This window comes from Poecilia reticulata, chromosome 2, assembly GCF_904066995.2.
Source record: "Poecilia reticulata chromosome 2, P_reticulata-male-v2, whole genome shotgun sequence".
Taxonomy (NCBI): Eukaryota; Metazoa; Chordata; class Actinopteri; order Cyprinodontiformes; family Poeciliidae; genus Poecilia; species Poecilia reticulata.
This window is the reverse complement of record NC_088831.1, coordinates 40,840,367-40,852,026: the sequence shown is the minus strand read 5'-3', so window position 1 is coordinate 40,852,026 and position 11,660 is coordinate 40,840,367. Positions and strand designations below refer to the sequence as shown.

Below are 11,660 nucleotides of genomic sequence, written 5' to 3'. Positions count from 1 at the left end.
TTACAGTGAGTTAGATATATAAACAGCACTTTAACATTCAATACGTAATTAACTTAATTGATTAAATTAAGTGTTTTAAGCTTACTTTCAACATCTAGAGAGACTGTAGCACATATTGAGCCTCCTTGGTTGGTGGCTCTGATCTGATAAACAGTGGAGTCTTCCTCATCAGCCTCAGTGATAACCAGCTGGTGGTATCCTCCCTTAAACTCCTGGATCTTGATCTTCTTTCCATCTGAGTGGATCTCCTTTCCTCGTCTAAACCATTTAATCACAGGCTTAGGCTGTCCTGTAATCTTGCACACAAGGGTAGCATTGCTCTTGTATTTGACACTCATGTTCCTCAGCTCCTCCTTGAAGGCAGGAGCGCGGACATCTATGGCAGTTGCAGGTATGATGGCAGGGGTCTCCTCACTGTAATCACTTTCTCCTCCAAGGTTTTCACACTTGACACGGAAGATGTATTCAATGCCCTCAGTTAAGCGCTTGACAGAGAACACAGTTTGCTTGATCTCATCTGTGGTAACTGGAGTCCATTCAGTCCATTCCTTCTTATCTTTTTTATGTTTCTTTTCAAGGCAATAGCTCTTGATCTTAGATCCCCCATCACTTAGTGGAGGTTTCCAGGAAACCACACAGGAATCCTTAGTGATACCAGAAACAACTGGTGACAAAGGTGGTGATGGTCTCTCTGTGGAAATATATTAAGGAAACACTTGTCAACTCTTTTGCAATAACGTTTAGGTTGTAAAACAATTTCTTTGTTCCTTGTGAAGTAAAATGTGACACTGTCTTACCCAGTTGGCTCTTGATCAGGATGGGTGATATGAGTTCCAGTGGCTCACTGTTGCCATATCTATTCTGGGCATAAACACGGAAAAAGTATCCAGCACTGTCGATGAGGTTGGGCACACGGCAAGATGTGCTGTTAATGGAGGAAGACACAAGTTCCCACTCCGTGCCCTCTTTGTCTTCTCTTTTTTCTACAATATAGTTGGTGATCATACAGCCTCCATCATCCTTGGGAGGTTTCCAGCTGATAATGACAGAGTTCTTAAGGAGAGCATCCAGGACAATGGGTCCCTGAGGTATATCAGGTTTGTCTGTGGACAAAGGTATAATATGTTATTGTACAGAAATCTGATAATATTCTTATTATCACTACAGGTGTTTGTACAGTATTAAAAACAATTTAATTCACATACCATAAATTTCAACGTTGAATGCAATGTCAGCCCTGCCAAAGTGGTTATGCAGTCTGATCCTATATTTTCCTCCATTCACTCTGCGCTGGGCGTTCTTTACTATTAGGTGTGTGTAGTGCTCAGTGGTCTCAATGCTAATGTCCTCCGTGTTTTCCAGTGTCTTAGCTCCATGCAGCCACATGATCTTTGGCTGAGGACGACCAATATAAACGGCATGGATGCGTAGAGTTGTTCCCAGTCCAGCATAATATGTTTCCTTAAGTGGGTAATCGGGGTGGAAGGATGGAGCAGCCTCCAACACTAGAATGCCAGTGGTCTCAACTTCTCCTGCTTCATTCACTGCCTTGCAGGTGTATTCTCCTTCATCTTCCTGCTGGTCTGTCATGATAGACAGGGAGTGGTTGCGGCCATCAGAGCTCATCTCATACTTGCGGGACTCAACAATTTCCTTGCCAGCGTGATACCACTTAATTTCTGGAACAGGTCGGCCAACAATCTGGCATTTCATGACAGCAGGCTGGCCAAGCTTGGCAGTGGTTTCATCCATTTCTTTCCTAAGGCTTGGTTTACTTTCAGCTGTTGGTAGAAACAACTTAATGAAACAATGAAACATCACGTGTTTAATAATGTTATAAACTGCATTTAGCTGCACTCACCTATTAGTTTCGTCTTGATGCATGTGGCAGTCCTGCGGGGTCTACTCATTCCTGTTTCATTCTCAGCAAAGACTCTGAACTCATATTCGGTGGCCTCAGCCAGGCCTACCATGGTGAATTCCTTTTCCTTAACCCTCTGTTTATTGCACTTCTTCCAGGTGCTCTCAACGGACTTTCTGTACTCAACCCAGTAGCCCAGGACTTCCTTTCCACCATCACACTCAGGAGGTTGCCAGGAAATAGTAATAAAGTTGTTACTCACATTCACTGTGTCAATCTCTCCTGGTTGGCTGGGCTTGTCTGTGAAAAAACATTAAGTCAAATTTGTTCTTTATTTTGTCTATATTCTTTTGTATTCTCAAAAAGGAAAACTAAAGGAGAGACTATGCTAATGTACCCATACTAATTATTATATCCATTAACCGTTGTTTTTATCTCCCAAAATAAAAACATTGTTAGTCCTGAACATTATTTGGACGTAACACTAGGCATTAGGGATTAATTAAGTAATTAATTGATTTTTTTTAATTATTGTAATTGCTAAATAGTAATGACTACATCAATCCTGAGTGGAACTTTATCAGCACACAATACTCACCAAATGGATCTTTGCATGTGACAGGATCAGATGCTGGACCAGCCTCACTTTCACCTATGTTGTTAACAGCAATAATGCGGAATTGGTAGTCTGTATCAGGGGTAAGTCCATGTATAGTGAACATAGTAGAGATGATCTTGGTCTCGTGGCGGATCCATGTCTCAGTGGAAACCTCCTTGTACTCAACAAAATAACCGTTGATGGCAGATCCTCCATCATCCTTTGGTCTGGACCAGGCAAGTGCCACTGAGCTTTTGGTAACATCCATTATCTCAGGTGGTGCAGTTGAAGGCTCAGGAGGACCTAATTTTGAAAGCAGATAAAGTTTTGTAAATAAAATACATAATTTAAAGCTTTTCAAAGACATTTGATTTGCAGAAAACAAAACTTACAGAGAGGAGTCTTTGGTATCAGCGGCTGTTCAGATTTTAGAGATGCACTGATGCCAAATGAGTTTTCAGCTGTAACTTTGAAGTGGTATTCTGTTCCTTCTTTTAAGCCCTTAACAACAAGCTGGGTCTCAGTTACTCTAGAGTCCACGGTGTACCAGGCATTTCTGGCTGCTTCACGCCTTTCTACAATGTAGCCAAGAATCTCTGAGCCGCCATCATCCGTGGGTGGCTTCCAGGAGACCTTTACAGAGTTGGCTTGGGTTTCCTCAAAGACCATCGGTCCCTCTGGAGCACTTGGGCGGCCGATGACTTTGACCTTAATCTGGGCTTTCTTCTTTCCAACCTTATTTTCCAGCAGGAGCTCATACAGACCAGAGTCACTCCTCTCTGCTCCCTTTATCACCAACTCACTGGAGTCCTCAGTGGAGGCAATCATAGCCTTCACAGCGATAGCTCCAGTATCCTTTGACCATTTACAAGTTGGAAGGGGTTTGCCTTTAATGGGTACAGAGAGTCTAACCACTCCTCCATGACGGACAACATACACATCTTTGTATTTCAACTCCAGTTCATAATCAGGAGATTCTGAAAAACAATAATTTTGCAAAACTTAGTTTGATCTGAGCACTCGTTTTATATCATAAACCTGATTGCACAGTTGTAAATGTTGTTTCCTACCCAGCATTTCTGTTACTTTGACCGCTCCTGGTACTTCTGCAGGTTCTCCAGAACCACCAGCATTACAAGCCATTACACGGAATTTGAACTCCTCTCCTTGTGGCATGTTGGTCAGCGTGTACTCGCATATAAGAGATGGAGTGGTGTTGCACTTGATCCAGGCCGCAGAACCCACCTTCTGCATCTCAATCAAATAACCATCTACTCTAGCATCTCCCTCATCATCAGGTGGACTCCAAGCAAGTGACACAGATGACTTGGTAGTTTCTGTGATTCTTGGGTTTTGAGGACAGCCGGGTGGATCTGCACAGGAAAAAAACATATGCCAGATGTTGTGACTTTCTTACGTTGTGCTTAACATTACTTCTCGTTTTGACAACGTTTTAAATGATTTGATTTTTTTTTCACTTTAACTAATTAAGTATTTATGTCTTGTTAGATTTTGCTTACCTATAGGATCTGTTGCTACTGCTGGCTTGGATGGCAAACTTGGTTTGCTCAGGCCTCTTGCGTTAATGGCTGTGATTCTATGTTCATATTCCAGGCCTTCAATCAACCCAGTTGACCTGTACCTGGTCATAGTGACAGGGTTCTTGTTTGCACGCACCCATCGGTCAGCCCTCACTTCTTTGCGCTCAATGATGTATCCAGAAACCTCAAGACCACCGTCTTCATCTGGTGGCTCCCAAGCAACAGTCATTCCATCACGAGACACATCAAAGGTAATTGGACGACCAGGAGGTCCAGGCACATCTGTGGAGGAAGCTTGTGTTACCATTTTGTTGCTGTCATATAATACTGGTCTGCATTTTACAGCAAGAGTATAATGTATAGCTAAGGTTAAGAGTCTTACTTTTCAAGCTCCTACAAGTGACAATCTCAGACTGGAGGAACTCTCCGGTACCATAGCGATTCACAGCAGCTGCGCGGAAGACATATTCGTCTCCCTCAATGAGGTTCTCAAACCTGAACAACGGTCTGCTCACAGAGTCAGAAACAGTCACCCAGCCAGGCCTGTGAGCATCACGCTGTTCTACTAAATAACCACTAATGGGAGCTCCACCATCTCTGACTGGGGGATCCCAGCTGCAGGTGACAGTAGTGGCATCAATCTCATCAAATCGAATAGGCCCTTTAGGTTCATCTGGTTTAGCTGAAAAAGTGAAGAAAGAGAAATGGTCAGTTTACACGTGTCCTGCAGGTTATGATAATATTTTCATAACACACAAAGTTCAAGTGGACTAGGATCGTTAACTAAATAGCAAATGTCAGTTATATGGTTGGTGCCGAGTTGGCTATTAATACAGTAATGAATGAATAAATAAATAAATAAATAAATAAATAAATAAATGATAGCTGGGAAAATGTCTTACAGAGAATGATGACCTTGATGACCTCAGTGATGACTCCAACAGCATTCTTGACTTCAACTATGTAGTCACCGCTGTCGTTAATGGTTGTGTCAGACACAGTTAGCTTGGAGAACTTGCCAGTGCTCTTGACCTTCACCCGATCTGTTATCTTTAACTTGTTGTCCGCAAAATACCAGGATGAAACAGGAGGAGGTCTGCCAATGATTGGCAGGTCCAGCTCCAATGTCTTACCAGCCAAAACATTAACAACCTTCTGAGGAATGCTGGACAAGTCTACTGCAGGCATCACTAAAAGAAAAAAAGAAATTGCCTCAGTGGGAAGTATTAACAGCCAGGATGTTGCACTAAATCTCAATTATGCAATGATTTAAATGAAAATAAGGGTAGTAGAGCTTTGTTCTTTTGTTACCTCTCTGTTCCTGGACAGTGACAGCAGCAACAAGTTCTTTTGGCTCACTGGCTCCTCTGCTGTTGACAGCTTTAATTCTGAACAAATATTGTTCTTTCTCATTCAGTTTCTCTACGGTGTGCTCAAAGTCTGTGAGCTTCAGTGTTGCCACCTTCATCCACTTGTCAGTACCAAACTTGCAAGCTTCAATGATGTAACCTGTCAACCTACTGCCACCATCATGCTCTGGCTTTTCCCAAGACAGAGTGACTGTGCTCTTAGTGACATCTGACACCTCAAACTTATGTGGTTGAAGAGGAACTTCACAAACCAGGATGACGTCTGGAGTCTCACAGGGCTCTCCAATTCCATAAATGTTTTCAGGGAGGACACGGAAGTAATACAGCATTCCCTCCATCAGATTATCAATCTTATAGGAAGTTTTAGTGCACTTGGAAGTTACTGTCTTGTAGGCTCTCATTGAGGCCTCTCGTCTTTCAATGATGTAGTTATTAACAGGAGCACCACCATCCACAGCTGGGGCTTCCCAGGAAATGGTGGCAGAGTCCTTAGTGAGCTCTTTCATCTTGATTGGCCCAGTTGGTCCAGGTGTGTCTAAGAATATAAAGTGTCTCTAGTCAAAATACAAACTTTCAAAAATCGGGTTAACTTTATAAAAACAATATCAAATATATGATGGAAATCAAAGAATTAAATAATATTATGTATATATAGTAATATTAACATACCGTAAACCTTGACAAGAATACTGACTTCCTGCTTCCCAGCTGTGTTCTCAGCCAACAGCGTGTACTTGCCAGCATCATAGCGATGAACCTTGTCAATTATGAGAGTGGTGGATTTGTTTGTGACCTCAATGAAGCCTCTATTATGGAGGTCAACACCAGGTTTGCTCCATGTTATGGTAGGGGCAGGACGACCTGTGACACTGACAAAAAGGCGTAGGGAGCCACCAGCACGCAAGCAGATTGTCTTTTTGAGGTCATCGTGTAGCTCAAAATCAGGAGGTTCTGTAAGAGATAGATGATGTGTTGCAAAATTCAGGTCTAAGGAACTTTTTTTAGTATACACAAAATTTTCTTTTGTGGGACAAATGCAAACAAATCAATGAAATCAGCTGATATTTAGACTTATTTTCTGAGGCCTGTTAAAACACTTACCAATTCTTTCCACTGGCTCAGTCTCAGCACATGGTTCACTAAAGTCTCCTGTTCCATTGACGTTGATACCAGCCACTCTAAAACAATACTTCTTGCCTGCAGAAAGTCCAGTCACCACATATTCTGCAGCACGCAAAGTCTTTTCATGGGCCTTCTTCCATTCCTCTGCCCCAGCTTCCTGCATCTCCAGAATGTAGCCAATCACATCAGCACCTCCATCTTCCACAGGTCGAGACCAAGCAAGGCTAATGCTGTCAGCATGGGTGTCGATGATTCGAGGAATAGAAGGAGGTGCGGGAGTGCCTACGAAAAGGTAGGTCAGTTTATATGAGCTCTTCTAAATTATTTACTAATAACATATGGTTTTGCTCTTTACTACCGTCTTCGAAAATATCATGACACTTACAGATTAAAGTTCATATGAAGGTAAATTCTGACATCTTAAGTAACGTTATTCAAGGCAATGATGATACTTACTCGTTGGCACTCTGCAGACGACATACAGAGAAACCTCACTGGGTTCACTCTCGCCGGCCTTGTTAATGGCTGTTACTCTGAACTGATAGATGTTGCCTTCAGTCAAACCAGCCACCTTTAGAGTGGTATCCAGGTGAGCACCATCCTTGTTCACCTTTACCCAGCGGGCACTCTTTCTCTCATGTCTTTCAACCAGGTAATGAGTTATTGGGCTACCACCATCATTTTCTGGCTTTAGCCACTCTATAGTGGCAAAATCCTTTCCTGAAACTAGGATCTCTGGGGCTCCAGGAGGAGTGGGCACAGCTAAGGAACAGATAACAAAAAGAAACTTTAGTGGTAATGAGCTAATTTGTTTCATGCCTTCCTCTTTGGTAAGATTAGTCTTTTTGATTGTAGTTTAAATACCTTGAGACAATAGAATAGACAACATAATCCTGCGTAAATTAAACTGGCAATATGATGTTTGTTTTCAATAGTTTCACTTGTACTTACTGAATGTGTTTTTGGCCACCATCGGCTGTGACTGGAGGTAAACGCCGGAACCATACTTATTGACGCCACGAACTCTGAACAAGTACTCTGTGTTCTTGAACAGACCAGTGATGTTCCATGTCAGCTCCTTGCACTCATCATTCATGATCACCCAGTTCAGCCTGTTGGTATCACGCCTCTCCACAATGTAGTGTGTAATGTCATCCCCGCCATCCTCAAGAGGAGGTTTCCAGCTTAGAGTGCATGACTCTTCTGTTATCTTGCTGATTTCAATGTTGCCTTCACACACTCCAGGTGTGTCTAGCCAAAAACAGACATATTTAGAGTAAGTCACTTTGCAAAAATATGCCATGAGTTATCAAATTACAAATAATTCAGATAGTAAAAAACAAAATACTTACCAAGCACTTTGACATTGACCTCTGCAGTCTTGGTTCCACTCACATTTCTGGCTGTTAGGATGTATTTTCCAGTATCATCTCTGTCACAAAATTTTATAATGGCCATAGCTCTGGTAGGGGTGTACTGCAGGTGATATTTTTCACACATCTCCAGTTCCCTGTTGCCCTTGGACCAGAAAGCCTTTGGATCAGGTCTACCTCCCACTGCAGCATCCAGAACCAGATCTGAACCAGCTCTGACCATTACAGTTTCAGAGAGAAGTTTGCTGTCCAAGTTGGCCTTTGGTGGTTCTGTTAAGTGGACATAAATTTGAAAATTATCAACCGTCACTTCAGTTTTACTGTTCTCATATTCAGGTATGGTATTGGTCATGGTCTGGCTGTTGGTATGTTCAAACAGACATTGCACAAAATAAAATCATTGCAGTTGTATCTAACTATCATGTCTGAAGTTATGCTAAATAGAGTATTGAAATAGAGTATTGAAGATTTCCATGGAATAAACTCTTACCAAAATCAGTCTTGCACTGCACAGACCCTGTGGATTCAGATGGTGTGCTGAAGACTTGGTTGGCATTCTTTGCGATCACCCTAAATTCATAGGCCTCTCCCTCTCCCAGGGCAGTAACGGTGAAGAAATGATCTGTTACATTGGTGTAGTTACACTTAAGCCAGCGGCCCTCGCCTGTCAAAGTGTAGGGCTTTCGTTCGATGATGTAGCCAACAATTGGACTACCGCCATCATTCAATGGAGCTGACCATTTCAAGGAGACAGTGGTTCTTGTAACCTTGGTGACTTCAGGTTTACTTGGTGGATCTAAATGCCAGTCAAAAGATTGTTGTCAGATAGCAGAAAAACATCATACTATGTGTAACATATTACTGGCCAAACGTACCAACTGGATTTTGAGCAACTGCTCCCTTAGAGGCCTCACTGGCTTTGCTCAGTCCTGCACTGTTCATGGCATAAACCCTGAACTGGTATTCCAGGCCTTCAACTAGGCCTTCCACCTTGTAGTAGCATTCAAAGCATGGGATCTTATTTTCCCTAACCCACAATATATTGTTCCTCTCCTTCTTTTCAATCCAGTAGCCCGTCACCTTGCTTCCACCATCATGGTAGGGTTCCTCCCATCTTAGGGTCATTGTGTTTGCTGTGACATTAAAGACTGAAGGTTTTGTTGGGGGTCCTGGAGGTGCTGTATTTAAAAATAGAGTTTGGTTATTACAGTATAGTAATGATTGTAAGATCACACATTTGAGATATTTATTAATGTAGTATAAAACCACATAATTTCAAAGAAAGAAAAAAGTTGAGGGTAACACTTACAGAAGGGATGTTCTGCAACGATCGTCTCGGACTCAGTGGACTTGCTGACCCCAAATCGGTTCTCAGCTGAGACTCTGAATGTGTATTGCATATATTTGGTCAGATGACCAACATGAAGAGATGTACGTTTCACACTGGAGTTGATCAACTGCCAGGCTGTGGAGCCAGATTCACGCTTCTCCACAATGTAGTTGGTGATGTCGGTGCCACCATCATCCTCAGGCGGTTGCCAATTAACAACGCAGGACTCAGAGGAGATGGAGGAAATTTCAATTGGTCCAGATGGAGGACTTGGTCTACCTGTAACATTAACTTCAACCGTAAATGTCTTGGTTCCTGTTACATTTTCCAGCGTAAGATAGTATTTTCCTCCGTCTCCTCTCATGGCTTCTTTGACTGAGATACTAGCTCTGTCTTTAGTTACTTTGATGGAGACTCTGTCTGAGTTCTTTAGTCTCATTTCTTCCAACTTCCATGAGACCTTAGGAGCAGGCCTACCACTGATAGGAACATCAATGGTGAATGTGCTGCCAGACCTGCATGTGATAAGCTGGTTGGGTATCTCACTAAGGTCAGCAGCAGGCTCAATGTGAGGCTCCTTTACCAGCACAGGCGCCAGAGTTTTCTTTGGTAAACTATAACCAGCTTCATTTTTAGCCTTCACACGGAAGTCATACTCATCACCCTTATTGAGCTTTTCAACAGCAAAGGTAAGATTCTTGGTGTTTCCAACCACTACCCATTTGTCTCCACCCTTTGGTCTAGCCTCAATAAGGTAACCCTGAATGCGGCTGCCACCATCATGTTCTGGCTTCAACCAGCCTAGTAACACAGAATTATCTGTGGTATCGATAATATCCAGTCTCTTTGGAGATGATGGCTCTGCTGTGGCAATGACTGGTTCAGTTAGCTCAAAGGCCTCACCCAGACCATGGTGGTTTTCAGCTGAGACTCTGAAGAAATAAGGAACTCCCTCCAGCAGGTCCTCTATCTTGAGAATACCCTGTGTGCATTTGCCACCAGATTGCTGCCATGTCCGTCGACTAGCCTCACGCCTCTCAACAATATAGTGATGAATACGAGCTCCACCGTCATTGACAGGTGGCTTCCAGACAAGTGTGACCGATCCTCTGGAGACTTCCTTGAAAGCTACGTCCTGTGGTGGTCCAGGTGTATCCATTACTTTTACCACAAAGTTAACAGCCTTACTACCACTGGAATTCTCCAGGTTAACTGTGTATTTGCCTGTGTCATATCTAGAGCAGTTTTCGATGCTTAAAGAGCTGTAGCCATCAATAGTTGTGATCTCTGACATTCCGCTTAGGTCTCCTTCCTCCTTCACCCATGTAGCAGAAGGAATAGGCTTTCCTCTGAAGTGAATGCCCAAACATATAGAACTTCCAGCCTTGACTATGTGTGTCTGCTTAAATGTGACATCAATGTCCACCTGTGGTGGTGTTAACCTATCAACAGCCTGAGCAGGTTCTGGAATCTCCTTGTCTTCACCTCTGCCTATATGATTAACTGCGGCAACACGGAATTTGTACTCTGCTCCTGTCTGTAGACCTTTCACCACATAATTAGTTTCTGACACAAGTTCCTCATTTACTCTCTTCCATTCAGTGCCTTCTCCCTTCACCATTTCAATTATGTAGCCAATGATCTCCATGCCTCCATCATCAACTGGTTTGGTCCATTCCAAACTAATGGAAGTGTTTGTGGAGTCTGACACACAAACCACAGATGGAGCACATGGAATGTCTTTAGGTTCAGCAGCCTTGATTGGCAAAGAGATGTTGCTTGGAGGCCCAACGCCAGCGTCGTTGACAGCCATGACTCGGAACTCGTATTCCATGTCTTCTGATAGGTTAAGCACCTTGTGAGCACATTCGATGATAGGTTTTTTGGTGATCACCTTGTAGAACCGAACGGTTTTCTTTTCTCTTTTCTCTAGAATATAGTGCTGAATAGGGTTGCCTCCATCAGATGTTGGAGAAGTCCAGGACAGTGTTATGCTCTCTCCTGTCACCTCAGTGGCATCAGGAGTTCCTGGGGCATCAGGAGTTGCTGGGAGAAAACATTTTGGAGATCAATAATCAAATAAATATGAACAATTTAAGTAGAATCTAGAAAATGTAGAAAATATTTTGTATATTTTCAAGGCTTTAGGAATTTTCCACTTACTGTATTGCAATTGTGCAATGATGGGACTGGATTCCAGGGGTCTACCAACACCAAACTTGTTAACTGCAGACACCCTGAACTGGTACTCATTGGACTTGATGAGCTTGGTTGCATTAAATGTACACTCCTTACATTCATCAGACACTAAGGCCCAGGAAATTTTGGCAGTTTCCCGTTTTTCAATGATGTAATGTGTAATCTCAGAGCAGCCATCATTTTCTGGTGGGTTCCAAGACAGAGTGCACTTGCCCTCTGAAATATTTGTGAAGGTGATTGGTCCTACTGGCTCCCCTGGAGTGTCT

General features: G+C 42.8%; 1 protein-coding gene across 25 annotated transcripts in view; it reads right to left on the bottom strand.

Annotated features, from left to right (window-relative positions):
- The window catches only part of LOC103461768 (titin-like), a 154,451-nt gene that overhangs the window by 8,685 nt on the left and 134,106 nt on the right, over positions 1 to 11,660 (bottom strand). For all 25 annotated transcript variants that reach the window (XM_081604603.1, XM_081604606.1, XM_081604608.1 and 22 more), the window contains 20 exons: positions 11,359 to 11,658; positions 9,175 to 11,241; positions 8,741 to 9,043; positions 8,356 to 8,661; positions 7,845 to 8,135; positions 7,444 to 7,743; positions 6,949 to 7,254; positions 6,472 to 6,774; positions 6,040 to 6,321; positions 5,312 to 5,905; positions 4,903 to 5,190; positions 4,383 to 4,682; positions 3,980 to 4,282; positions 3,530 to 3,832; positions 2,852 to 3,436; positions 2,460 to 2,762; positions 1,862 to 2,161; positions 1,206 to 1,781; positions 798 to 1,103; positions 86 to 691 (listed from right to left, as the gene is read on the bottom strand). In XM_081604603.1, the coding sequence (XP_081460729.1) occupies positions 86 to 691; positions 798 to 1,103; positions 1,206 to 1,781; positions 1,862 to 2,161; positions 2,460 to 2,762; positions 2,852 to 3,436; positions 3,530 to 3,832; positions 3,980 to 4,282; positions 4,383 to 4,682; positions 4,903 to 5,190; positions 5,312 to 5,905; positions 6,040 to 6,321; positions 6,472 to 6,774; positions 6,949 to 7,254; positions 7,444 to 7,743; positions 7,845 to 8,135; positions 8,356 to 8,661; positions 8,741 to 9,043; positions 9,175 to 11,241; positions 11,359 to 11,658 (8,922 nt within the window). The remainder of the gene's footprint in view (positions 1 to 85; positions 692 to 797; positions 1,104 to 1,205; positions 1,782 to 1,861; positions 2,162 to 2,459; positions 2,763 to 2,851; positions 3,437 to 3,529; positions 3,833 to 3,979; positions 4,283 to 4,382; positions 4,683 to 4,902; positions 5,191 to 5,311; positions 5,906 to 6,039; positions 6,322 to 6,471; positions 6,775 to 6,948; positions 7,255 to 7,443; positions 7,744 to 7,844; positions 8,136 to 8,355; positions 8,662 to 8,740; positions 9,044 to 9,174; positions 11,242 to 11,358; positions 11,659 to 11,660) is intronic.